At 41.6% G+C, this 27,138-nt stretch overlaps 2 protein-coding genes across 5 annotated transcripts; one reads left to right on the plus strand and one right to left on the minus strand.

Moving 5' to 3' along the window:
• Positions 1–406: 406 nt before the first annotated feature.
• Positions 407–17,384, minus strand: urb2 (URB2 ribosome biogenesis homolog). 3 transcript variants are annotated; one of them, XM_068318408.1, is made up of 12 exons: positions 17,331–17,384; positions 14,565–14,720; positions 12,853–13,029; positions 11,540–12,705; positions 11,257–11,395; positions 8,628–11,145; positions 7,817–7,977; positions 7,379–7,489; positions 6,908–7,150; positions 5,389–5,485; positions 4,855–4,988; positions 407–866 (listed from the first exon to the last, which is right to left on the minus strand). In XM_068318408.1, exons 2-12 carry the CDS (start codon positions 14,688–14,690, stop codon positions 669–671), a joined length of 5,070 nt encoding a protein of 1,689 aa, XP_068174509.1. In that variant the 5' UTR covers positions 14,691–14,720; positions 17,331–17,384; the 3' UTR covers positions 407–668. The 3 variants fall into 3 exon arrangements, 2 of the variants coding, with proteins under 2 accessions (XP_068174509.1, XP_068174508.1); XM_068318407.1 differs by lacking the exon at positions 17,331–17,384 and adding an exon at positions 17,118–17,309; XR_011036650.1 differs by lacking the exons at positions 407–866; positions 17,331–17,384 and adding exons at positions 5,076–5,158; positions 17,118–17,309 and having other exon boundaries at positions 4,856–4,988.
• Positions 17,385–17,685: 301 nt separating this feature from the next.
• On the plus strand, positions 17,686–27,138 carry abcb10 (ATP-binding cassette, sub-family B (MDR/TAP), member 10). 2 transcript variants are annotated; one of them, XM_068311648.1, is made up of 14 exons: positions 17,686–18,604; positions 19,692–19,898; positions 20,214–20,416; positions 21,714–21,848; positions 22,322–22,468; positions 23,380–23,515; positions 23,623–23,718; positions 24,711–24,920; positions 25,046–25,125; positions 25,242–25,422; positions 25,700–25,743; positions 25,927–25,961; positions 26,133–26,191; positions 26,305–27,138. In XM_068311648.1, exons 1-14 carry the CDS (start codon positions 18,154–18,156, stop codon positions 26,496–26,498), a joined length of 2,178 nt encoding a protein of 725 aa, XP_068167749.1. In that variant the 5' UTR covers positions 17,686–18,153; the 3' UTR covers positions 26,499–27,138. The 2 variants fall into 2 exon arrangements, with proteins under 2 accessions (XP_068167749.1, XP_068167758.1); XM_068311657.1 differs by lacking the exon at positions 25,927–25,961 and having other exon boundaries at positions 26,305–26,442.

Genomic DNA, 27,138 nt, shown 5'->3' on the forward strand with positions numbered 1-27,138 from the left:
GATCCCTCAGGAACACTGCTGGAAGCTGCAGCCTGTTTACGCATCAAATGAAGTCAGCTGTATTTGATCGACTGTACTGTTTATGCTCCAGAGACCAACAGTCCCTCATGAGCAGGTACAAGGTAACAGAAGTGAGGAAAAGTTACTGTCACATTTGCTGCAGTGGCAAAATGATAGTCTACAAAGTCTTACAGGTAGTTTTCATCGAGGTGTTCAATGATTTTGAGCATGTAGTGGTCAGTAAAAGTAAAAAAAATTGTAAAATCTATGATGTGATTTAGGTATTACAAACAACTGATAAAATATTTGGCAGTAAACACAACATCCAATAGGATTTGAACAATATAGCTTATGATTGTGTACATATTGAATAAAATAAAGCAAGTAATCAGGCTTGGGATGTGTTAGAATTTAATTTTCAATACATCAGTGATGTTACATTTTGGTAGAAAACAAAAAGCAACATATAAAAGATACTTTACATAATAATAAACTTTTTACAGGAATTAAATTTTTATGCATTCAGTTGTCTATGTTTACATACCATGTAGCATCTACAAACTGCTGTTTGACATCTCAATGAAAAGAAACACCTGTGAAAGATTTCCACCTGTTTACAACCTGGTCAAAATGGAGTTTAATTGACAGGTAAACCAAAGGTTGAAAGGTCAAACAGTGTACTTGTCCTCTCCTTGCCTCTGCGCTTTGTGGTAATGAGTGTAGCTGCTGTACAGCTCATTGAACACCTCTCTGACTCCCATGTGCAGTCCAGCCGTTAGAAACTTGATATCCCGCTCCATGCAGAGGTCCAGAATCCGATAGATGCCCTCTGTCAGATGCATCTTAATGTCTGGTCGCAGAGTAACCTGCAGAGGTAAACGTGAGGGCAATAATGGAACAGGAGAAAAAATGGAGGAGAGCACAGGAGCAAAGACTGCTCATAATATAGCAATAAGCAAGACAGATGGATTTGTCAAACACTGTTCATGTCCTTTCCATAAGTCTTCGTTTCACTAGTTGAAATCACAATTCTAATCTCTGCTTCCTGATGTTCCACAAGACTGTGTTTCTTTCTTTCTCAGTTAATTAAAGGCAACATGATACTGATTGTCTGTATTAAGGGACTTCCTGGGGCAGGAATACTGCATTACTTCATGTATTATGAATCAGGATGACTGAATATTCACTTTAATCTCACATCCAACTTCATAATCTCATGCTTCGATTTGAGTAACAAAATGACAGGCAGCCTCACATATCCTTTCGGTAGATATTTAAATACGAATGTTGACCACTACAAAGAGTCCACACTGATAATCACTTCATTACTTCAGCTGGGAGCAGACAGAAAATACAGGTATGAGATGCGTTTACAGAAGGGGTCGGTAAACATGGATTTAAACCATCAGCAGAAAAATAAAGTCCTCATGTAAATCAATAAGCTATCATAACAGATGTTTTCTAAATTGAACTGAACACAAAGAGGATCTAAACCATTTCTGAATCACAAGATTCAGAAATGGGGCGGCAGTGGCTCAGTGGTAGAGCCATCGTCTTGAAGACAGGATTGCCCAGCCATCAGGGGTTCGAATCCCGCTCCCGCCAGAACATCCCGGAGTGTGAGTTGATCGTGGGAGGTGTCGGCTCACCTCCCAGCCACTGCCGAGGCGCCCTTGAGCAAGGCGCCGTCCCCCCTACAAGATGCTCATTGGGGCGCGACCCGTCACTCCACCTCCGTTGTACCACTGTATGTCCTCTCTTACTAATTGCATGCCTACAGGCCCCTAGTGTGTGCTGTGTTCAGGGGCCTGTAACCTGTATCACATGTGTGTAATTAACACATATATATATACATATGTGAGTGTAAAAAGAATTTCCCCAAGAGGGATAAATAAAGGATCATTATTATTAAGACATAAAGAATATTTTGAAGTGCCATCCTCACCTATATATTTGAATAAGCTCACTTGAAAGTATCAGATTCAGACTGTCACCAACTCCACCCACTACCTGTCAATCAAGCCCAGCCAATCACGGCACATCTGCCAGAAGGAATCAGGTGAATAATATGTTGTCAGACATCTGCTGCTATGTTAGGAGCAGAAATACCTCTGATGGAGTTCACATCATCTAGAGTCAGAACTGTTAACAATGTTCATGTTCAGAGCAGAGAGTCCAAACAGAACGACACAGAAAACACCAACAGTCTGTCCAGATATGGTTTCTGTTTGGAATGGGACAATCCATGTAGTACCCACAATGCTCCTGGGGGGCTGACAAACGCTCTTTAGTAACTCCATACAGTTGTGTTCATGTAGTCGCTAACAGAACCATCACTTCTCTAACATTTCTTGAACACCTGCTCTTTGGGCAGGAGCCTTTTCCTTTAGCGTTAGCTCCTCTCCCAGTCTCACCAGTAGTTAGCTTTCTTTCTCCAGTTAGCCTGCTAGCATTCAGCTACGGCTTCACAATGCCAGCCCAGCGCCATCCATGATTGGCCGACACAAAGTCGTTATGTCACCACGGTGATGTTTGACTACGTTGGTGCGTTTGGTTTATAAACCAACACATTTGTTTTATATGTTTGGTATGAAGTCTGATGTTATTGTTTTATCGTGGAATTCACACGGGTTCCCTCTAGTACAATATATATTGCCTAATACTTCACATCTACCATGGCAACAAGAGTAAACTACACCAGGATCTGCTGTCTATGGTAATCATATACATTGTACAGCATATGCCTACCACAATGCCCTTTGTGCTCAAAGAAAACTGCACAACATGCTTGGGTGAATTTCAACAATGAGTGTATATTCATCCAGGTAACATAACACCCCACAGGTACACAGGTGCTGCAAACCATGACCAGAAGGCTTACAATGGCCTTACAATGACTGTTCTGATGACTGTGTCTAACAAGGGCAACATAAAAAAACAGTTCATACATACAAAGGCAGCAGCACATAATGGTGTGGTTTATTTTGAAGGTTTTTTTTTCTTTGCAAACAAAAAACATCAACTAGTACTTTGTCGAAATAACTAGCGAGAAGCCAATTTTCCACCTGGAGTGGATGTTCCACTACGTTTGTGTATTTCATGTCCTGGTTTCGTTTCTTCATTTAAAATTTTTTTTTGCCTTTCTCTATGTTGTGTGTGTGTGTGTGTGTGTGTGTGTGTGTGTGTGTGTGTGTGTTTCTGTCCCATCCTAATTATGGGTCTAAAGATACTGTACAGTACTTCCTTTGGTCCAGTGTGACACATATGGTGAGCTTGATTAATGGTGGCAGAAAAAGAAGGACACACACATAGAAGTTCTTACCTTTTGAAGTTACTTGCTTCAATGAAGTTAAATTTAAGAAAGAAGAGGACAGATTTTTATATTGAAACCGATTATAAATATCGGGGAGAGCCAATGCATTTAAGGCACACTTTACAAGCAGTTAAATAAAGGTTTTTGTGGCCAGATCGAGCTGTGCAAGTCTGATTGGATCTGAAAGCACTGAAAATAAAATATGGATGAAAGATTTAAAAAGTAAAACCATTAACCTGCCATTACAATCAGGTAGTCGTGATTCCAGTGATCTCAAAAATAGACTAGACCTTGTGTAAGCTTAAGATAATATGGCCCTACTTCTCTTAATTTATTACCTCATTAAATTCATTTCTAATGAGTGCGTGGTTTAGGATGCTGCGGCTAACTAAGTTTTCAGCAGTTTAAAAATGAATGATTCCCATCATTTCCATTTGTTGTTGGAAACAGCTGATAAAAAGTATATTCTTCCAAAAACCGTATTTGAAAAATAGAAGTTAAGTAATCTTGCTTACGACAGTATACAGCACAATTTTAAAATTTCAAATTATGATCCCATTTAGAGTAACATCGATGATAAATTTAGACTACATTTTGTTTTTGGTTATGGCTACGTTGTGTATTGACCCAATTCTACTTTCTTGTCCAAATATGGTCAATTCTGTTTCAAAAAGTAAGATGTTAATGGCTAGAATGCCAAACAAAGTTGTGAATTCTATAACACAGAAAATGAAAAAGTTGTTGAAGTTTTGTTTACATTGGAGCTGAAATTACAAATCTAAAAATCTAGAGAAAAAAAAAATCTAGAGGTGTGCTGAGCCTCCCAGAACGTTGCAGCCCACAAGGCATGAACTAAAACAGAGGATGCTGATGGTTATGCTGCTTCCGTTCTGATTTTTTTTTTTTTAAATGTTCATCATGAGTTAAAAATGAGTGCTCAGTTCAATACCAAGTACAGGTACCCCATATTCTAAAACGCTACCAGAAACTGCACCTTTTGAACTGCAGCTCTGCTCTGGTGGAACAACACCTGGAGGCTGCATGAAAAGGTCAGCTCAGGTGAAGTTTCATTACAAACTAAATTACCTCTCACTTACATGAGAGGTCCATCTCTTCGAAAAGGTCCATTAAAGGCACAATTTAATTCCAATTTCAGGATTATTAGATGACTCACATAGAACTCAAATACTCCAAAACACCTCTCTCACTACTTCTGCCTGTCTGGATGGATACTTTAGTGTCTTTCTTTCAATGCAGGAAAAAGCTGAGTTGGATAAATACAGTCTGGTAGCAGTGAGACGTGTTCACAAACCAGACGTGACTCACTGCTCTGTGGTGAACATAAAACTTACAAGTAATCCTAGTCCTGTTTACTCATCACTCATCCATGAACACCAACAACCTTGGCACAGCAGATACTTGGCATTTCAAAAGTCTGAGCTTCTCCCTCTCTGTCAGAGAGCTCAACATGCACAACCAGACAAACCGGGCTGGATCAAAGGATCAGCCCAGAGCCTGCTGCCTCGGTCATGCTTGCATACCTTCTGCAGCTCTGTGACGTAATGAGCCACCATGAAGGCTGACAGTGTGGTGAAGCTCTCAGCTGTGGTAGTAATGTGAGAATACATCCTCTCAATCAACCTGGAACACTCCAGATACACGTCACTCTCTGGACCTTCAAAGGAACAAAAAACAATTTTGATTTATAACCAGTGTGCAAATCAAATTAGTTCTTTTAGTCATGAGCCTCAGATATATTTACAGTGGTTTACAGCCAGGATTTAGTGGTTTGGATGCATCTCTTGCTGCATTTGGTGTACACTGATTACAGGTTTATGCTAAAGCCTGTACAACCAGAAATTAAGAGAAAAAAACATGATGAAAAGTCCAGATACTTAAACATGTTGCTCAAGAACCATAACGGAACACGTGCCTGCATGCTATTGAAAGTGAGGGAGATATGTTTTGACAATCAGATCAATTGAAAATCTGCATATTTCTTCGTAAAGTATTTCCTTTAAATTTACAGTAATAGAACACAACTTGTTGTCCTTGTCTGTGTCGGATGCGTTTACCTGTGTTGCCGTCTCCTCGCTGTCGACCCTCCTGCATGATGGATGTCAACAGACGATGGAAGACATTTAAGAAGGATGGAGCTGCTTTCAACATGACCTAGACAAACAAGGTTAGCAAGGTTACAAAATATATTTCAAAAGTTGAACATTTGTCACATTAGGATATGTAGTTACAGCATATAGACGGACAACATGTTTCTCTATAAGTGATAGCTGAACAGATTGTATAGAGTAAACTTTCATGTCTACAGGACCTAATTCCATCATATATATATAAAAACTCCTGCAAAATCTGTAAAAATGTGGTGCGGTGCATTTAATGTACGATTCTTTTTTCTAAATTTACAGAATCATGTGATCAAATTAAAAAGGCGGTTAAGTGATGGGTTACAAGTTGAACAGAAAACCCCTTTTCAAATTTGGAATCAACAGGCCAATGTTATTCATCTACATCATTTTCATTGCTGGTAATGTAGCCACAAGAGGACACAAGCCAGTGTCTTATTGTGCCGGTCCCAATTTTCATTGCTGGTATAACACAAATTATAAGTTCAGTTATAACACAACATTCATAAACAATCCAAAAATGACTTGATTTCCATGAGGACTGTATTTGCACCAATGTACAAAACTTCATCTCTCTGTTTTCCAGTCAAGGTTAGAAAAAAAGAATACAAACAAGCGGTAGGTGATGTCATCAGCTCTGTGTGGAGCCCAGTAATGGTTTCCATCAACTTAAACCAGCTCCATGCCAACCTATCCCGTCTGCCAGCTCTCCTACCTCTCATTTCGCCCTCCCGCCTTGGTCCCATCACATCTCCTTTCCTAGCTCCCAACCCTCTCTTTGTTTTGTCCTGAAGCTGTTTGTCCGCCTTTATCATGTTCAAATCACATTAGAGTATTTTATTCCACATCATCACATCACTTTTTTTATTCTTTTTCCCTATAAATGTATCCCCTGCCCCTTCAATCTTCTTCATCCACAAACATCTGATATCAACCAGCTGTGTTATTCTGTGTGCTGAAAAGTGGATGCGAAGGCTTTTTGAAGGGAACTTGTTCTGTTTGACACTTGAGTTCAACACAAGCACTTATGATAAAAGCTGTACAACACTTGAAGGTTTTGTGACGCTAAAGCTTGATTGTGTTTTGTGTTTTTGTTTAAAGCAACAATTCTGTGGGACATCCTGAAAGCTCAGTTTCCATTTAATTTAAAACATAAATTCCATACAGGCGTCTTGACCTATAAGGACGTTCAGATTATAAAAGGATAGACTTGACCCCAAAAGTGGGGAGGGGTTATACCAACTAGTTAGTGTAACAACAACAAAAAATGCTGTTTTTAAAAAAAAAATCATTTCAATATATCCAGTATAGTCTAGCAGCGCCAAATTAAAACAAAGTCTATTTATCTATTTCTATGTAACGTGAAAAAAATGTGATACCACCATACAAATGAATCCATTTTGGATTCATCTCTGAGTTGAGTTCCTCCTTCCACTTATCTGTATGTTAATACCTGAGGATGACACTGGATTATGGCAAACAACGCCTCATGAACACTCAGGAACGCCGACTGGTAAACGGATGGGGTCAAGCGGTCAAGTGGCACAAAATGGAGTCCTCCAATAGCCAAGATCACATGATGAGGGTTTGCGATGAGCCCCTCCCCTTGACGGAGCAGGGTTGTCATCGACATCACAGTAGGAATGGTAAACGGTAGTGTCAGAGAGACATCCTGACTGGACCATCTCATTAAGAACTGTAACACACAAAGAGACAGAGTTAATGAAAAAACTAACACAGCACACATGATGATTTTATAGTATGAGAATCACAGATCTCACTAAGATCAACAACACCAGCAACACGGATTCAAAGTGTTTATTATCATGTGCACGGTAAAGAAACAGGGTTTCCCTGTAAAATGTGGTTGTGTCCCATTAAGTGTCCCACACCTACAGGCACAGGATCAGTAATGTTTTCTCACCACCATAGCAGATAGAATCTGTGGTATAAAGAGCCACAGAGCTTTAGAGCAGGGTTCAGGTAACTGACAGCAGGACAGCAGCTTGATGAGGACTACAGCCGACAGCACCTCCTGCAGAAGAGAAAAAGACGTACAGCGTCTCGGTTAAGATGATTGGAATAAAACAAAAAAGTCACCATGGCAAGAATATGGAAGCGCCAAACAAACCTTATATATTACGCAAACCTTAAGGTTATGTATAAATTCGTTTCAATAACTAAATCTGACCAAGTGTTCAGTTTACCTTATTCACCAATGAGTGAATGGCGTGAACATTTTTTTCGTTCATTCAACATTCAGCTTGTCTATAATGATATCTTTGGGTAATGAGTGTCAAACAAGTCACATTTATAAATGAAAAATAAGAGAACAAGCTATTGGGCTTGACCTTGACCTCACCCTATAGTTTCCAGTCACCAGTGGACCAGAGGCGAGATGTTTGTTGATCGTCAGCAGCATCAGGTTGAACTGATCTGTGGTACTCTTCTCCACCAGGCGTTGCAGCAGCTCCTCCACGGCTGGCTCCAGCTCACAAACATTATTCGAAGACAGCCAAGACACTGAAAGTAAAGTGAGAACGTGTTCCATTCAGGATATGTTGTACTGTACAACTGAAAAACAACAAGAGCTCTGCTGTAAATGCTCCATTAATGTTATATTTATATTTGTCCAACACATTTATAAACGTTGGAGACAGATTATTATAAGACAATCTCATTTAATATTAAAATGCTTCATATATTGTTGGGTCAACAGAAAAAGGACAATGAGAAGAAACTTCCATTTGTCAAATTAGGCTGAAGTAGAATAAAGCATGTTATAAAATCATGACAATGTGTGCGATAGACAGAATGGACAAGCAACACTGACCAAGTGTACACAGGTGAATGTTTGGCCTTAATAAAGTTGTTAAAAGTGCTAAAGCATCAATACTTTTGATATTTAAAATTATACAATATCCATATTTAACAGAATTGAAAAATTCTAAGCTGTAAAAACAGATGTACACTGAGCTCCACTCAGGGACGCAGAGAAATGCACACCACCAAAGACATGTTGTTTCTGTCAGTGACTTTCTTTGATGGAATAAAATTTTTTATACTTTTGCTTCTCTGTCTTTTGTTCATTTTAGATATGGTATCGAAAGAGCTACTGTGTCAAGAGCAGTATATTCAAAGTCTGGTACTGTGTAAACCTAAATGTTCCCTACCTGTCAGCAGTCTGTGCACTCTCTGCACCATCTGCATGTACAATTCATCGATTTCCTTTCCTCCCTTCGTCTCCTCTCCTTGCTTGTTCTCTCCCTCCACCTTCTTCACAGCTTTGTAAAATATGGACAAGAAATGAAGAGAGGAAAGCAGGAAGTCCATGGGCCTTTGGGCAGAACTTATTTCTTTGAGGATCTGCTGGCAGAAGCTCTGATAGAGACCCATATGGGTCAATTTGGGGTTCTTCTGATTGTTCTCTTCCTCCACTGACAGAGTGGATAGTTCACACTGCAGCATGACAGTAACAACCTCTACGACAAAAGCCTGACCAAGGATGCTGGGTGGTTGGATGCCTGTCTGACTGAGAGTCTGGGCCTTTAAAATCCACTCTACAGCAGGTCCCAGTGAAGCGGTCATTCTTATGAGCATTTGCCTCAGAGTCTGATCCATTGGTTTACTTCTTCCTAAGTTGGAGGACATTGTTTGTGAGAAAGTGGTCAGTGATGCCAGCAGGAGATGAACAGACGAGATGGACGCTCCCACATCTGCTTTACCAGACACAGCCTCTGATCGCTGAGCCACAACTTGTCCACTGGTCACTTCCTTACTGGTCAGATAAGTACCAAACTGGTCCAGATTGAGTCGAACGCTGCTATTTCTGACTATAATCAACTGGACTGAGCAGCTGATGAAGGTCTGCACTGCTTTGATTAAATCCAACCAATCAGGGCTGCATTTGGTTTGATGTCTTACGTTGTTGCTACGCCTCAGAAGAGAAGACATTGCAGCCTGCAGCAGAGTGCCACCGTGGATGTGCTTCAAAACACTGTGGAAGTTCCGACCCTCTAGGAGACGATTCAGAATTCTGATCAGCTTCACCAGGAATACTACATCGCTTCCAGATCCAGGAGGGTCTGCAGCTGTCTGGTCTGACTGACTGGAGGTGGAGGTGAGCGTGAAGAAGAGGAGAAGGAAGATTTCGGAGAGATCCTCAGAGTTTATCCCGTCCTGGTTTAGCTGTGTTAATATTTGGACAAAGTTTATAATTTCCTCTCTCTGTGTGTCACTCAGTAATACGGCCACCTCACTGGTCTTTAAGGAGGTCAATATATCCTCAACTATAGTCGTTTTGTCCACTATGTTGAGAAGCTGACTTGTATCTCTCTCAAAAGACTTCTTTCCCACTCCTGTCTCCGTAAACTGGAAGCGCAGAGGACAAACTTTAGGTACATGTGCTGCCTTCAATACACCAATGATCTTTTGTGTAAGGAAACGAACTGTTGCAGAAAAAAGTGAAGGCAACTCAGCAAAAACAGGACTTTGGAGAAGCTGTGAAGATATGCCAGAGACAGTCAGACCACTAAGTGAATGCTTTCCTCCACCGCTCTGCATGTTGAGGACTGAACTGACAATTGAACCTGCCAGGAAGTCCACATCATCTCCATTCATGTAGGGAGTGATCAAAGGCAAATTGGAGGTGATAAGATACCAGTGAGAGACAAGGTATGTTCCAGCGTTCACACTCCCTATTTGCCCATCCCACACCTGCTCTCTATCTGGACTCGTTCTGAACTTGGATTCAGCTAAAATAAACTTGGTCGCCCTGCTTAGTACTGCAGCACTGGTGGGCTCCAAAAGTGAGGGGGTATCTAAAAAAACTTTCTTCATCTGTTGCAAAGCCAGATGTTTAAGCAGCAAACTGCTCATGGGGCTGCAGGAGGCTTGTAGATGTTCTGGAAAAATCTCACCAGATATAATATTATCTATATTTGTTAGACTTGGAGCACAACATTCAGTCTTGTTAGCTGTTGTCTGGGCTGAGTCAAGAGGTAAGTATTTGCTGCAGTGGGTAGAGAAGAGTGTGTCAACTTCCACCCAGGTGTATTGGAGTAGGAGAGCAGCCTCTTGGGTCTTATGTTCCCACGGTGCTCCTATTTTAGACTCGGAGACACTCTCTGACTCTTTGAGGTTTACCTTCTTCTTCCCTTTCCTTGGAGTCTTTGGAACTGAATTTGTATTTGTTTTTACAGTCTTATTTTCATTTTTCAACAGATGAAGTAAATCTTTAACAACATGTTGTACCTCCTCCATCAGGCACTTGCTCTGCCTGATTATGGGAAGAGAAGAGGTGTGATCTAGAGTCTTCAGGCTAAATAAAACAACTTGAAGAAGTTGGCAGAGGGAGAATAGCTTCAGAGATGCATCTTCTCTATGTTGTAGCTCGTTTGCCATTCCTATTCCATGTGTTCCACCATCAATTTCCATCTCCATTTCCTCCCTCACCAGTTCAGGTAGAATACTCCCCTTGATGCTCTCCAACACTAATGTGCAGACTTCTAGACCCTGAGAAGGGGGAGTGTCCAGGAGGCAAGTCCTGAGTGATGCGGAGATGCTGTCAGATAGCAGTGGAGGACGATTGTGGTCCAAGGATGGCTCACAGATCACAGACAGAAGCTCTGAGAAGAGGCGTGGCAGCTGTCGAAGCCTAGTGTAGGTCTGGAAGAGACTGCAAACCACGAGCTGTTGGGAAATAGTTTGTCTCAGTCAAAAGTAATCTGTTTGAGGTAGTATCAAATTATGGGGCAGAAAATCACATTGGTGAAAAACCTAATGAAACTCAGGATTAAAGACCTGTCTGGCCCGTTGCACTCGCGAGTCCATGCATTCAGAATTGATCCAAACTGAAGATAACAGTTGGTCGAGGCTGGGTTCAAGAATCAGATGGTTCAGAGTCAGAAGCACCTTTAAACAGCGATACCATGCAGGGATGCTGAAAGACAACATGATCAAATGTAATTAGAGTATTACAAAAAAACTTGTCAGAAAAGCATGACTCAAAATACTTTTAAATCTTCATCTTTTACTTTTGAAATCAAGAAATGCTTATTTGTACCGTATATTATTATTTTTTTACCTTGGCTGGGCCTGGTTTAAGAGCATTTTTCCCAGTGCTCTATAAAAGTTGAGTTGGACTTCTTCATGTCTTATCCTGTCTGCTGCAACATTGTAAATATCAGCTGACAGAGCCTGGCTTAACAAGGACTCTACAGTCAACAGAGCTAGGCACCAGTTCTCTGGGGAAAAGAGGTTTGGGGGTGGTTTCTGCCCACGGGTCACAGAAACAGACTGATCTGCTTTGGCAGATGTAAGACAGTGTCCATCAACAGCTACATCCAAGGCAAGGGCCAACCTGGTGAAAAAATAGAAACACAGCATCCGGTGTGCTTCTTCACCATCTCCTCTCCCTTTTCTGTAGCTTTCCAGAAAGAATTTAAACAGCAGTGATAATGTGATGGACTTCACAGGGTAGTGGAGCGATGGCTGGCAGTAACCTTGAGCATCCAGTTTGGAAATGATAGCAATGACCGGTTTTAAGGGACCTTTTGCCCCTCCAGCACCACGTTTCCCAGAATCTTCTTTACCTGGCAGGAGCTCTTCCTTATAGGAGTTCAGGTGCTCAGGTGGAAACAGAGCCAACTGCAGGACGGTGTCTATCTTTACACGGATGTCTTTGCACAGCTGCTGATGGAGATCCAGCTGTGTGTGAACAGTAGCACAGTCCCCAGAGGTCAGCAGGTGTCTGAGAACTACTAAAGTCTGGATCAGGTGGTTGATTACCATGGTGAAGACTCGGTTAGAATTGGCTTGTTGTCGCTGAACTGACAAATAACAAGACAGCACCTGAAGCAGTACGTCAAATAAATTAGCTGACCGGTTTCCCTTTGATTTGGGAGATTTCTTGGCCTCTAGTTCTAGCTGATCTGAAGAACTTTCAATGATCATCTCTATTTGGGAGCTGTCCAAGTTGCTATGCAAAGTTTGAAGACTCTCAGTCGTCACATTTTCCTGATATGCTGCTTCAGCCATTGTGGGTTCTGTGAGTACGGGCTGTTGTAGCTTATGGCAGGCCACAGAGCAGAGTTTAGCCAGGAGATCCACCATGAGCTCATACTTGGTGATGAAAACAGAGGAGAGGACAGGAGAAGAGAGGAGGCCCTGACAGACACTCAGTACAGTGGACAAACCCACCGGGGACTTGGTGTGAGCACATATAAACTCCTGGAGACGTTCAAGCAGCAGCTACAGGCAAACAGAAAAGAGACGCATGTAAGACCTTATGCTAACGCACCTTGTTTCTAGGGTTCAATGAACTAGTTCAAGAAGTGATAATATGGTAACAATCACAAAATTTGTGGGAGTGTTTTCATTTGGGAATTGTCAGCTCACCTGTGCCATGTTAAGCCTAAGGGTAATGGTCTTGCCCTGTTTAACGAGAGAGTGGAGCTTCGTGCTGTGAAGGAGATCATCCAGGTAAAACCACAATCCTTCCAAAACGTTCTGAGAAAACACCACCTTCTGATTGTACCAGCCTGTCAGAGCGTGGGTGCACCAGTCCAAAAGCACCTACAGAGGAAACACAAACAGGCGGTAGACAAACCGTACGCACGCTGCTGTTAAATTCACTTCTACAGCCAATCTTTTTCATGTATCCCAGTAGTGGCACAAAGGTGTTTTTATAAGATTATAAAATTATGTTAGGCTCAATCAGGAAGCATATTACATATAAATGGGTGATAAGTAAATGTACAGTAGACACATGAATAACATAATCAACTAATCAGGTTTCTCAAATCAGACTGACGCCACCAGTTTGAAGCAGGTAAAAAGGAAGAACGATGCCTAAACGCACAACCTTCGCCACCGGTGGCACATCATGATCATTTTGATCAAGCCACAGCGCTGCATGCATCTACGAGTATGTTGTCAACAGGAAGACAAAAGGGAGAATGAGGAAGAATTTAAGAGGAAAACAATGAGACCAGTAAAAAGTTTTCAGGGTTTGTCATCAGCACCACCCAAACCAGTTCTTGAATTAATCCATCCATCTGTACATTTTCTGGCGCTTCATCCGCCACAGCAGGTCATGGGGAACTAGAGCCTATCCCAACTGGCATAGGGCGTGAGGTGGGGGACGATCCGAGTACGACGCCAGTGCACCGCGGAGCCACACAAAAAGACAGACAACCACACACACACACTCATTCCCACGGGTAATTTGGGACTGGCCAATCAACCTGAAGCACATGTTTTTGGAGGTGGGAGGAAGCCAGAGAACCCGGAGAGAACCCCCCCAGACACGGGGAGAGCATGCAAACTCCGCACAGAGCGGGACTCCAACCCGGAACCGCCGTGTTGTGAGGCGACAGTACTTGAATTAATTATCTCTTCTAAATAACTGGTCTTCACTACAGTGTTTCCTGCCTTGCAAGTTTTGAGGTGTTTCCTGGCCCCAGCACACACAAATAAATTAATGGTTTCAGGCATATGCTATGCTGCTATCAAGACAAATTTCTGGCCACATGTGAAATTCATAGAGATATGTTAAATTTACTTTAGTTAGTTTACATAAGTAAGAAACTGATATTTAAATGTTTTCTCTCACTTTGTTTGCCATTATTAACATGATAGAGACACAATGCTATAACTCACTACATCTATCAGGACACCAGATTTTTTTGAAAGAACATTATATTGTGAGATTTTGCTGAATTTCTTGACAGCACTGTTAACAGTGAAGCATTTTATGAACTGCATGGTTGATATTTGACACTTCAAATAATGCCTGGATCAGACTACAGCACAGTAACTGTATGGTCAATATAGGAAACAATTTCAGAGGAGATACACCTAATCTATTTTTCTTTTAATTTTCAGAGCGTTACTGCAGTTCCTCCTTCAGGACTATTGGATCACTAAAGTTTGGCACAGGACTGGGCCACGTTAGTTTATTAATGCATAAGAAGGCAGATATCATGGTAGGAGTAGGAAAAACAACAACACCACCAAGCACAACCGTTCACACTGAGTGATGCATTGTGCAGCACAAGAGAGAAGTATTACATCACACAAATATTTTGTAACACAGCTTCCACATTTACCTGTTCTTTATTTGGCAATAAGCACTGAGTGGAGATCCAAGCAAAACGTGCCAGCTTTAACTTGTCCTCCCACGGAGTCTGAGGACACTTGAGTTTTAGAGGGATACCGGAATAGATGGCAGCCATGGCTACAGTTGGTGCCACTGCTGTGCAATCCTGATCAGGAGTGGAGAAATGACTCAGTGGCAGTGAGAGTAAACACAACAAACGAGAAAATCACAAAGGTATAAACATTAAATAAGGGAGTATAATCAGTATGAAATCCATTCAAGGGGAGTAGACGTCGAGGGGGCGGGGGCACAGCAACCATGACAACAGATATGTGTGCTTTACATTAAAATATACTGGTAAGTGCAAACATCCACAAAACAACACAAAACAGTGAAGAAAAGATCCACCTCAGGCACAAGACATTCACCTTCATCCACTCCTGAAAAAAAAATTTTCCCCAAATATTGCTGCTTTTGGTAACTGTTGTGCTCTCGTTCACATTAATTTACTACATAAAAGAATAAGTTTTACAGATATTAACGTACGATTAGTAAAATATACTGAAGTACATGTTTAACGCTTCGCAATCAAAAGCAGTATTGTGCAACTATAAATTCTACGTTGCTTTAGTACTGGACAGGACCAGAGGACTGCCACAGATTAAAGGCTTGAAAAGATGCTGGACTGATGGGCATGCCGGCATTAATGTTTTTAAAAAAACATCTATGATGAACAATAGCAACAAGGGGTGGCAATGGCTCAGCGGTAGAACACATCATCCAATGTTCCCAAGATGGGCGGTTCAATTCCAGTTCCCGTCCAGGCACTTCGGAGTGTGAGCTGACAGTGGGAGGCATCAGCTCACCTCCCAAGCACTGCCGGGGCGCCCTTGAGCAAGGTGCCGTCCCCTTTACAATAAAAGTTGCTCATTGGAGGCGCACCATGAAGGAGCTGCCCACCACTCTACCTGGATGCCCACAGGCTAGTGATGGCAGTTTGACACTGAAGCTTCGGTACACGTTTCAAACCCCAGAACTACAATTCAATAGAACCACTGCTTTGGAGCTTGCTTTGGGGCGGAAGACAGTCACATGACAATGACGTCCAAAGCAGCAACTGCTTCGTTTCCCGAGGGAACCACCTGACTGGTTCGCGGTCCAAGGAGGTCATTCACTGACACGTTTCCTCACCTGTGACAGGTTTGAATGTTAGCGCCAAAACTCCTTTATATACGCTCTGGAAAATGCCCCGTTTGTGGGTTTTTGGTCGGAGAGTTGTTGTTGCTGTTGCGTTGCATCGGAAGCAAGGAGGGCAAGGAATGCTACTGCAGACGCAACTGTGGAGGGTCAGCGGTATTTGACCGAACCACCACTGGCCAGGTCAGAAGACCAGTGGATTACTGGAAGAACCACCAGAATGTATACCCAAATATGTTTAAACTGGCAAAAAAAAATTTATGCATGCCAGCTTCATCTGTTCCATGTGAACGAGTCTTCTCCAAATGTGGAGAAATTGTGACTAAAAAAAGAAACAGACTTAATCCAAATACTGTTGAAAAAGTAATGTATCTCAATAAAAATCTTTGATCACCCTCATCCCAAATTATCAGCCCTTCCATAGTTGCACAAGCACACCCAACCAATACCAGATTTTCCCTGCATTCGCTCCTCAACAACACTCCACACATTTGTCATTATTATAAGTGCATCGAATATAATATTCAGTCTAGGGTATATCAACATTTAAAATGAAAGACGCTTTAAGTCCAAGCAAAAAGGAGATGATGGTGCATGTGTGTAGTTGAAAGCTTCTTGTCAAACTAACTTGCAGTTCAGGTTTGAACTTGGCCAGGAGAGGTCACTATAACTGAAGCTTCGAGTAATGAACCCATTTTCGAACCAGTTGGCTCAAGTGATTCAGGCTCATCACTACCACAGGCCCCTTGTGTGTGTTAGTGGCCTGTACACACTATAGTATATAGATCCATGCAACTACTAACCTGTGTGTAGAGTGGACTTCTAATTTCCCTTTGGGGATTAATAGTTAATAATTTTTTTAAGGAGATTGATGGAACTGGTGTTCTTCCTTTTCTATGGCTTCCATAGTTATCTGACCAGTCTGAACCCACATACTAAGATGCTTCATAGAATCACATCAGTTTATGACGCAGTTCCCCCTGACATCAAAAATCACTAGTGTTGAGCGCTGAGTTTCATCTTTCAGGCTTTGGTGCAGAGATTTCTCCTGATTCTGATTCTTTTGATATGATGAATTACTGGTGGCCAACAACGAAGCTCTACTTTTGGAACTGGAGTTGTGACTTTTGTTGAACATGAACTTCACAGGACATAACATGTCAATGCTGACGCTCACACACGTAGCGACCCTGATAAGGCTGTACTAAACGTCTGCTCAATGGTCAACCACCGCCATTATTTATGTTCAAAATGACATAAAATCCCACATTTACAGTTTATCCCGGAATGGAAGGATTAGTTTTTGTACATTATGTTATCATTCCGTGCCATCAGATGATATAAGACATTTTCAGCTCATGCTCACCGACACGTATTTTCAGTCTACATGTAATTATTTTCTGCTCGGGCCTTTAGCTCCCTCCACGCTGACCCGCTGGACAGAACACGGCTAGCTGTGTCGCTGAATACTGTAGCTGGAAGCAGAAGGAGCTAATAGTGAGGCTGTATGTGAGCTAGCCATTCAAATGTAGCCTCATTCATTTAAAACAACTTTGTAAACCGGTCCAGGAACACTTACGACTTCTCAGCGAGCACGTGCCCCCTTGCAAGCGAACTTTCAACTTTCACCCCGTCGACCAGTTGAAAGCAATCGAGTGTCGATATTACGATTTTCGGCTAACTATTAACTTTTGTTGACTCGGTTTATCTTCGATTTCAGTCTTCATTTACCGCTGATCATAAGTGATGTTATACTTTATGTAAGCTTTTCAGATGTCTGTTAAATATCAGCAAACATTTTGATCGATTTCTTCGAGAAATCTGCTTATCGTGCTAATATTGCGGCCACTAGTGTCTCAACAGAGATCTGGGATAGCTTGCTCATGCCTGGGAAAGTTTGTTTAACGTTGCTCATCAGCCATTCCCCTGCTGAGAATGAGGAATCGTGAGTTCACTGGAACCGAACGAGGGTCACCTTTTCTGCCTCTACTCTAGACGCTCCATGGGGACTATTGTTATATTCCAGAGTGCATTTTGACGGCAGTCTGTCTTCGACAGCTTGTGCTTCACGTTTACCCGCCTGCTAACCAGATATTCGGCGACAGATGACAGTGACAGGCTGGGTGTTGGAGCCGTTCATCGATAAGAGATAGGCTGGGTGAAGGCGGCTGTCAGCGGCAGATAACGCGGATAGTAACGGACTAAAGCCGACGATGACGCGACAGGACGCTGGCTGAGGATGTGGTGGTCTGACCTCACGGTCGGAGGACTAGTGTTATTATGAGAGGCTGGGTCCATGAGAAACACCTCGACACTGTCAGTCATTGACAGGAAATACCAAGATTTAGATTCCCATTTGTCACATCTATTTTTTATTTTATTTTTTATATCTTGCAAACAGAATGATGCGATTTTTCACTAGCATGTCAAGGTGCACAGAGGGATTACATTTGTCCAGGTTCCAGCTAACGCATCCGAGGGTGTCGTGGCTTTTACACCCGCCGACCTTCACAGCTTCCTCCAGGAAAAAGACCCAAACGACCGGGGCCAAGTACTCGGCCCATCCGGCACCTGTGTTCCCCGTTTACTCCCCCAGAACCGCGTCGGTCTGGCTTCGCGGTCCAGTCGGAGGTCTTTCCGTGCTTCGTTCCTGCTCACCTGCAGGCCGGGGAAGGACGTTCGCCCACACGCATGTCGCCTTCGCCGGCTCCTCGGCCGGGTCTCGACCCTCCGCTGCCGGATCGGTGGAGCCGCAGACGGGGCCGGAGGGAGACCAGCCCCCGGTCACGGTCCCTGTGGAGGACGTGAGAAGGATTTTGACATTTGCTCACCCGGAGAGATGGAGAGTGGCAGGTAAACACACCGCTGAAGTGGTCGGAGAGGGGAAGGAGTCCAGAAAACCACACATTCATACATGTCCCATGAGGATCAGATGATCCGAGGGAGACACACACTCAAATATAGTTTTAGGTTTGTGCAACATTTCTTCCATTGGTAGAAAATACATAAAATAAATTGAGATTTCAGGCTTTTTTCCTGATTTTGAAAACACTACCTGTTCTGTTTTCAAGCACTTTTCTATGCATAGTATAAACATTAAAATAAAAAAACCATTCCCTTCACAGTAATTAGATAAGCTGTCACGGTTTAGTCTGAGAAAAATGCATCACATACAGTATAAGCCTATTGATGGCACTGTATATATTGTCAGTATTTCTTTGGGAAACATAGTGTACATAAACTGACAGCATGGCGAGGGGAGAGGAGGGGAGGAAGTACAGTATGTAAGAAATGAAGGGCATGTCCTAAGAAATAACAGCAGTGAGAGATGTGGTGTAAGAAAGTAAATTATTAAGAAGGGAAAAGGAAACTTGTTTGAAAAGATTTAAATTTAAAGATTTAGATTTAAATAACAAGACAAGCATTATATGAATTCTCAATGAATGTTGTACTTGTGATGGAAACTCTACAGAGAGCTTTTCCAAAAAAGTCTTCTTATGCAAATTAAGTAGAACAAAGAACAAACACACCAATAATAGAATTCTTTCAACAATCCATCATACAGGTATTGTTTCAAAATGAAAAGGAGAAAACTGAATACAATACAGTGGAAAATAATCTGAGTTGAAATACGTGAGTTGGAATTGGAGGTAGGTCTGACTTTGTGAGGTCTTCTCCGGTTAGAAACGTTTACCATTGTACATATGGCTGAAAATAAATGCAGTTCTACTATTCAGCTGTTTATGACATTTGTGGAGGACAATTAAAGCACATTTAAGGCTTTGAAAAACATCCTCTTGTATCTTTTGCTGCATGTTTTCTGGATGACTGTTCCTCCAAGTTACAACCTCTATGTTATTCCAGGTTTTGCTCTGTTTCCAGTATATGTTCTGCTTTGATTGTGATCTCTTCCATTCATTCTGTGTTCTGTGCTCTCCAGCTGCTGTCGGCTTCTTAACTGTCTCCAGTGCTGTGACGATGTCCGCTCCATTCCTCCTGGGTAAAGTGATTGACACCATTTACAGCGGTGCCACAGACATCGCGACAATGACTTCCTCGCTGACATCGTTGTGCGTTTTGCTGACTGGAGTATTCCTGTGTGGTGGGGCAGCAAATGCTGCCAGAGTTTACCTCATGCAGACCTCAGGTGAGACCATCTGGAGACACATGCAACTCAGACAAATAAATTAGACAAATACTGGGAAAGACACAGCAAATGTTTAACCCAAACTCTGGTGTCTGCATCACTTTGCAGAATGAATCTCCCACATGAGAGGAAACAGACACTTTCAACACCTTATATATCAATACAATATGCAGTATGTTACAGATTCTTGTTAAAAATAGTTTAAGTCAAATACAATCAACGAGCCTATCAACAACCTCATGTTCTAAAAAGTGTCATCAGCTGTGTGCAACTGTTTACAACTCCTTTGTTGAAGTTTTTGTCTTCTGTCTTCAGGTCAAAAGATTGTTCGTAATCTCCGTGCCTCCGTCTTCTCCGCCATCCTCATGCAGGAGGTGGCGTTTTTCGACAGGACAAGGACTGGCGAGCTCATCAACCGCCTCTCGGCAGACACGGCCGTTGTCGGCCGCTCCATCACAGACAACCTGTCCGATGGGCTGAGAGCTGTGGCCCAGGCCATCGCTGGCATCAGTATGATGGTGAGTGGGACACCCGCCCCAGAAGGGTTCATTCTGGTCAGGGAATGTCTGAATGTGGAATCGACAGCCATCCTCTGTGCTTCATTTGTATTGTGTCTTCAATCTACTAATTGTAGTTAAATTATGTTTCTGGAATACTTTAACACTTAATATAATTATTGCAAACTGGGTGAAGATTACACTATATCTTTGGTTTTCAATGTTTTTATTAATATGTGTCAGTTGTTTTCTGCCTCATCCAATCAGTCTTTTAAAAATATCACAGTCCTTTCATATCAGACTAGGGTGTGTGCTGTGTAGTGTCATTCTGCTCAGTACAAGGAAGTACTACTGAATATGTCAATATCCTTTGTGTGTGTCATTCTGTTCTGTGTTGTTGCTACTATATGTGGAGTTACCCGACACCCTACTTTAGGTGGACTATAGGATTGTCGAAACAGGTTTACTGAAGAAAGGGAGGGATTATGTTTAATGACTGGACCTAACACAATAAAGACACAGGAAAGTGTTACCTTCACCTATAGAACACGTGTCAAACCCAAGGCCCAGGGGCCAAATGTGGCCCCCCACATCATTTAATGTGGCCCACCAGAGCTTAAAGGTCAGAGTGTCTAAATATAATAGGTCAAACACATGCTTTGACCAAAAAGTGCATTTCCCACAATGCAGTAGTTCAGCCCATTTTAACTCTGACTAAACGTTGTGAACAAAGTTAACGTCCTAACTTGTGTCTGATGTTATTTTTCTTTATTGATTGATAGTTTGATCCTTGATTGATGGAGTTCTGTGGGTTTAATAACCTGACAAATTAAAAGGATTTATGTTAGAACAGAGAAACAAACAAACATGTTTTTTCTGTCTAACTGTAATGTTGGGAACTTGGTAATAAATTCAGAGTTATTTAACATGAAGGAGTAGATACAATTATTTTACGTTACACTGAGTTACATTTAGTTACATTTATTAGTTACTGAGGACAGCCATTATGCTGATGTGGCCCTCGTTGAAAACGAGTTTGACACTCCTGCTATAGAAGGTAAGGTGTAAGCTTTGTTGGTCTATTAATGTAAATGATGCTCATCTGTGCAAAGATTGCCACCAATATCCATGTTCAACTATTTTGTTCCGACAATTACAATTATTTCCTGGTGTTGTCAGCTTTCCAGGAAATGAAAGGGTGTAACTCCAACCACTGAACAGAGCACTGTTTTTCTTTTCTTTGTTTTTTTCCCCCTCTCATTGCTTTTTCTCTGCTTTTTTTCCTTTAAATGCTCTTTTTCTTTGTTTCCACATTCAGTTTTACGTGTCCCCCAGTCTCGCGACCTTTGTCCTGCTGATCGTTCCTCCAGTGGCCGGTCTTGCAGTTGTCTATGGCAGATACCTTCGCTCCGTCTCTAAACACACACAGGACACACTCGCACAAGCTACACAGGTAGAAAACACAAGCATGAACCGGCTGAGAAATGTTTATCTATTTTCATCATGACATTGTTGAAGATGTTTAATCATACCTGTGGAGATTCTCAGCCATCCAGGTAATGGTAGATATCTGTGTTGAATAAAGTTAACTGAACTTGTAGGGAAAGTCTGAAAATGTTTTCTCCTCTCATCCAAGAGGTTTCTTTTTGACCATAAAGTTATGAAAGGATGCTTAAATTAAAAAGAATGAATCTGTGGCAAATTGTAATTGAGAAGTCTCGTATTCTTTGGCTTCTATAATTTCAGTGAAGCTTTTTCCTTGAATCCAAAGTTCATATCAGGGGTGTTGAAACCATATTGTTTGTGCGTACACATGAAGTGAATGCTGCACTGCCAGTCGTAGCTTAATTAAAATAACACTATAATGTAAAATGTTGATAATGTGATTTTTGATTCAGATGAAGTCATAATTTACTTTTTGTGCAGTTGGCAGAAGAACGTATCAGCAATCTGCGAACAGTGAGGGCTTTTGGCAAGGAGCTGTCGGAAGTCAAAAGTTACACACAGAAGACAGATCAAGTCTTCAGTCTGGCCAAGAAGGAGGCCGTACTACGAGCTGGCTTCTATGGCGTGGTGAGTGTGTGTCACAAAATACTGCCGTCGTCTTTTGAACTGGCTCTAGCTGTTAGTGCTCAGCTCCCTGACAGACATTGATTCTCCTTGTGACAACTTTATAACAGTACAATGCTTTTAAAGTGACACTGCAGTTGATGGAAATCCTTAGTTTGAGTTTGTTTCTGGGAATTTCACAGAGACACACATAATATTTATTATGCATAATTACTGCAGTAATTTCATCAGTGGGTCATATCTAGTTAACACTTTTACATAAATATAATTTTTGTGATTAATACATATGGCTGGATTAAATACTTCTTCAATTTAGCACATATTCAAGTCAATTAAATGGCAAATACCACATGACAAACTACCATTTACAGCAGGGCTTTGGGATTTTATTCTTTTTATCTGTTAAACTTGCAGCTCAGTCTGCAGGTTTGTTAGTAAATCTAAAGTCTATCTTGTAAATAAAGATCACTTTGCTGGCACTCTTTGTAACAGTCATTGCGGAGTCCAAATCACTGTTTGTCTGAGGTGCTGGCCTCAGGTGGGGTTTTTAATGTATTTAAATTCCAGCGTAGAAGAAGACTCGATGACCAAAGTTGTGAAGAATTAAATATCAGCTCAGAGTTGGTTTATGGGTGCAGACGACAGTACTTGTTTTGTAATTGAGGCTGGTAATGAGAGGCTTTCAGCAACTTTAGTGACAAAACGTTAATTATGAATATGGTGATGTCACTGCTGTTTTTATCAGCTGCCATTTGGGGGAGACGTTTCTGCCTCGATCCCTGAGAACTGTCATGTTTTATGTTATGGATGTTGCTCGTCCATGAATTGTCACTCTACTGCATCTTCACTTTGTGTGTCCTGATACTTCTTACTTCTATGAGGAAGTGAGTAAATGATGGAAACGTGTGTTTCAGACCGGCCTCAGTGGTAACATCATGATCCTGATGGTGTTGTACAAAGGAGGCCTTCTGATGGCCAGTCAGGAAATGAGTGTTGGAGAGCTCTCATCTTTTCTCATGTATACCTTCTGGGTCGGCATCAGTATTGCAGGTAATGGACACATGCATGCATCTATTATAAGAGTATTTCTTTACATGTATAGTTAATGGCTGTGTATCCTGTGCATGCTGAGTCAAGGTTTTGTGTATGATGTGCAGGTCTGAGTTCCTTCTACTCTGAGCTGATGAAGGGTTTTGGGGCAGGAACCAGACTCTGGGAGCTGTTGGATAGAAAGCCTGAATTTCCTCTAAATGGTCAGTACTTGGATAAAAGCGGGGATGAAATGTCTATTTTCATCACTGAGCACCTTTGCCTCACAATAAAGACAGCATTAATAAATATTTGTGTCCATAATACAAAAATACAACACTTTTGTAAAAAAATATTGTAAACAAACACTTTCTGTACCTTGATCATTGCAGAATATTGAAAACTGTATTACTGGGAATTGTTGGTATCCAACACATTTATGTGACTCGGTGCATGTTTGCCGTCAGGAGTTCTATTCATAACGGTTTATAAATATTTGAAAATGCAAGAAAATGTTAGTATTAAACATAGTATTAAATGTTTGATAGTTTTGTCATTTATGCCAATTTTTGCATTAAACATTTCAAAAAACAGGAAAATAATCCATCCCATGTTATTATTCCTCATTTAATTACCCAATTCCTCTTTTTTATTATTTAATTGTACAACTACCCTGACCTCGCGCAGACTTACACATTGGGACAATTTTATTTATAAGTCTATCCTTGGTCTGTGCCCCTCTTACCTCTGTGGGTATATTTTATTTAAAACCAGTTTATTGTCTGCGCTCCAATGACATCCCTTTATTGACTGTCCCTAAGGTTCGCACTGAACTTGGCAAACAGGCTTTGCTGTTTTCTGCTCCTGCAGCCTGGAATCATTTGCAGTCAGAACTACAGCTTGAAGAGCTGATCCCGATCAGGGATTTTAAAAATTTGGTGAAGGGTATGGAGGCAGATTCCATTGGAGTCTGTACCTGCTTTCCTTCTTAGACTGATTTTTCCCTGTTATTGTATGTTTTATAGTGTAACTGTTTAATTTAATTGCTGTATGTAACTGTAAGTGGTGCTGCTGCTGTCTTGGCCAGGGCTCCCTTGCAAAAGAGATTTGTAATCTCAGTGGGATTCACTTGGATAAATAAAGGTTAAATAAACTAAAAAAGCTGAACTAAATAATCGTTCTATCTTTGCATCTCTCTTCCTCTATTCCTCCACAGAGGGACTGGTACTTCCTTCAGACCAGCTGAAGGGTGGCCTGGAGTTTGTCGATGTCTCCTTTGCATACCCGACACGTAAGGAGACTCCTATTTTCCAAAACCTCAGTGTGATGGTCCCTGCCGGTACCATCATGGCAGTGGTGGGATCGAGTGGATCTGGAAAATCAACCCTGGTCTCGCTGCTGCTGAGGCTATATGACCCTGACACTGGTGAGAGCGAGCTTCTTATGTCTTCATCCTCAACCACCAACATCAAGCCCTGCACTGTGATTAGACACTTTCTCAAATCGCATGATGATAACCTTGAACGTGAAAGAATCACCTCTGTTCTGTAGGAATCATCTCTATTGATGGCCATGACATCAGAGATCTTAATCCCTATTGGCTGCGGAAACATATTGGAACTGTCAGCCAGGTAATAAGTGAACCTTTTTAGTTGCTTACACAGATAAACCAGGTAGACGCGCAATGTTAAGATCCTTACAGTAGAAATAGTCTCTGACATTGTCCCTCTCCTTATCTCCGTCCCAGGAGCCTGTGCTGTTTTCATGCTCTATTCGAGATAATATAGCGTACGGGGCCATCGACCCGGACGCTGTGACTAGTGATGACATCTACAGGGCAGCTCGAGTGGCCAACGCCTACAATTTCATTCAAGCATTTCCTCAGGGCTTTGACACCGTGGTGGGGGAGAAAGGAGTGCTATTGTCAGGTGAGACCCTGAGGCAGAGACACGTACAAAGTATGATCGCATCCACTTCACCGCTGATGTAAGGAAGCTGTTAACTCCCTGACATGATGTCACTTTTCATTGGGTCTTCACTCCCTCATGATTGGACAGAAGTGCTCAGCATTGGGAAGAGTGCTTGTTTCATCCTGTATTTTGTTCCATCAAATAATGTAAATAGCTACTTTAGATTAGGAATGTATTGATATTCTAATACTTCGTTAGCTTTATATTAAATTGAAGTTGTACGTTTGTTTCTCAGGTGGTCAGAAACAGAGGGTAGCCATAGCCAGAGCTCTGCTCAAGGTGAGTTGGAAGAACAGATCTGCCTGCTTCTCATAGTATTTGTTATCCATTAACCAGGTTACTTTCATCATGGATGTTCTTTTCTTCTTCAATATCTAATTATTCTGTTGCACTAACCTGGCTTCAGTTGAACTGTGCAACTAAGCTCTTCTGTGTGAGATAATACCATGTTCTCTCCCTCAGAATCCTAAAATCCTACTTTTGGATGAGGCTACCAGGTGAGGATTATGGAAGAGTTGTTGTAAAATAACCTCTTTATCTTCATCCTTTTGCCTTTATTTTGATCTGTTTTAAAAAGATGCCTTCAGAAACAGTGTGTCATTGTGCTAAATGCAGGTACATCCCTGTTATTTTGTTCATGCAAATCCTAAACTATTTTGTCTCCTCAGTGCTTTGGATACTGAGAATGAGTTACTGGTCCAGGAAGCCTTGGAGCGTCTGATGGAAGGTACATTTATATGTTGTTGTCTTTCAAATTTTACCCATTAAAGTGACTCCCTTTTTCTTTTTTCTTGGTTTCTCTTGATTTATTATTTTGTGGCCTTTTCACTCAAACCATAGGGAGAACGGTCGTGGTCATCGCTCACCGTCTGTCCACCATCCAAAATGCAAATGCCGTCGCTGTGCTTGACGAAGGACGTGTGGCAGAGTGTGGCCAGCACACACAGCTGCTAAGCAACAGGCAAGGGCTGTTCCGCAAATTGATGGAGAAACAGGCTTTTCTACAAGAAGAGCAGAAACAGGCACTTCGCTGAGAGGACAGTGGATGAGGAAGAGGGAGAGCTCAGGAGCTGAGTTCAGTGGCTGGGGTAAAACATGCTTTGCTCCAAAAACGAGTTGGTGGCAGGAGGAGAAAAGATTTTGCTCAGAACGTCCAGAGATTAATGGAATCTGAAGGAAACTTGAAGAAACATGAAGACGGTGTGTTTTTACTGCTGAAGACAAATGAAGTAAGGCTGAGCAGAGCTGAAACGTGGACTAGAGAATTTCCATAGATGCTTTATTTTGAAAATATCTAACGACTACACTGGAGGAAGAGGACAGTGAAACGTGAACAAGATGAGGACTGCTACTGAAATGCTCTTCACACTGGATCCTCACAACAATGTCTTGTTAAAATCTCTTTATGTCACACAAATAGGAAAATTGCCGAAATCTATATGAATGCACAGGCACACAGAGGAAAGGTGACAGACTGGGACGCTGTAAACAATGATGTGATAGTTTTCATAGTTAAACCTAAAACAACCTGGCCTGCTTATAGAACATTTAATGTGTGTATGATTTTTTTATTTACTTTTTTAAACTTGAAGCTTAACATAAAGAATCTTTTATAACAAATGTACTTTAAATAAATGAAGCAGCTATTTTGTTGTATATAAATAGGTAAATGGA

Source organism: Antennarius striatus, chromosome 1 (genome assembly GCF_040054535.1).
Source record: "Antennarius striatus isolate MH-2024 chromosome 1, ASM4005453v1, whole genome shotgun sequence".
In the NCBI taxonomy this organism is placed as follows: Eukaryota; Metazoa; Chordata; class Actinopteri; order Lophiiformes; family Antennariidae; genus Antennarius; species Antennarius striatus.

What these genes read in the sequence shown, in the direction of transcription:
- abcb10 (XM_068311648.1), top strand. Translation starts at nt 18,154, where the DNA reads ATGATGCGATTTTTCACTAGCATGTCAAGGTGCACAGAGGGATTACAT. An exon ending in GGTCGGCATCAGTATTGCAG is followed by an intron (nt 23,516 to 23,622) that starts GTAATGGACACA and finishes TATGATGTGCAG; the next exon opens with GTCTGAGTTCCTTCTACTCT. An exon ending in CTTGGAGCGTCTGATGGAAG is followed by an intron (nt 26,192 to 26,304) that starts GTACATTTATAT and finishes CTCAAACCATAG; the next exon opens with GGAGAACGGTCGTGGTCATC.
- urb2 (XM_068318408.1), bottom strand. Translation starts at nt 14,690, where the DNA reads ATGGCTGCCATCTATTCCGGTATCCCTCTAAAACTCAAGTGTCCTCAG. An exon ending in TTAAACCAGGCCCAGCCAAG is followed by an intron (nt 11,396 to 11,539) that starts GTAAAAAAATAA and finishes GTTGTCTTTCAG; the next exon opens with CATCCCTGCATGGTATCGCT. An exon ending in TGGTGACTGGAAACTATAGG is followed by an intron (nt 7,490 to 7,816) that starts GTGAGGTCAAGG and finishes TCTCTTCTGCAG; the next exon opens with GAGGTGCTGTCGGCTGTAGT.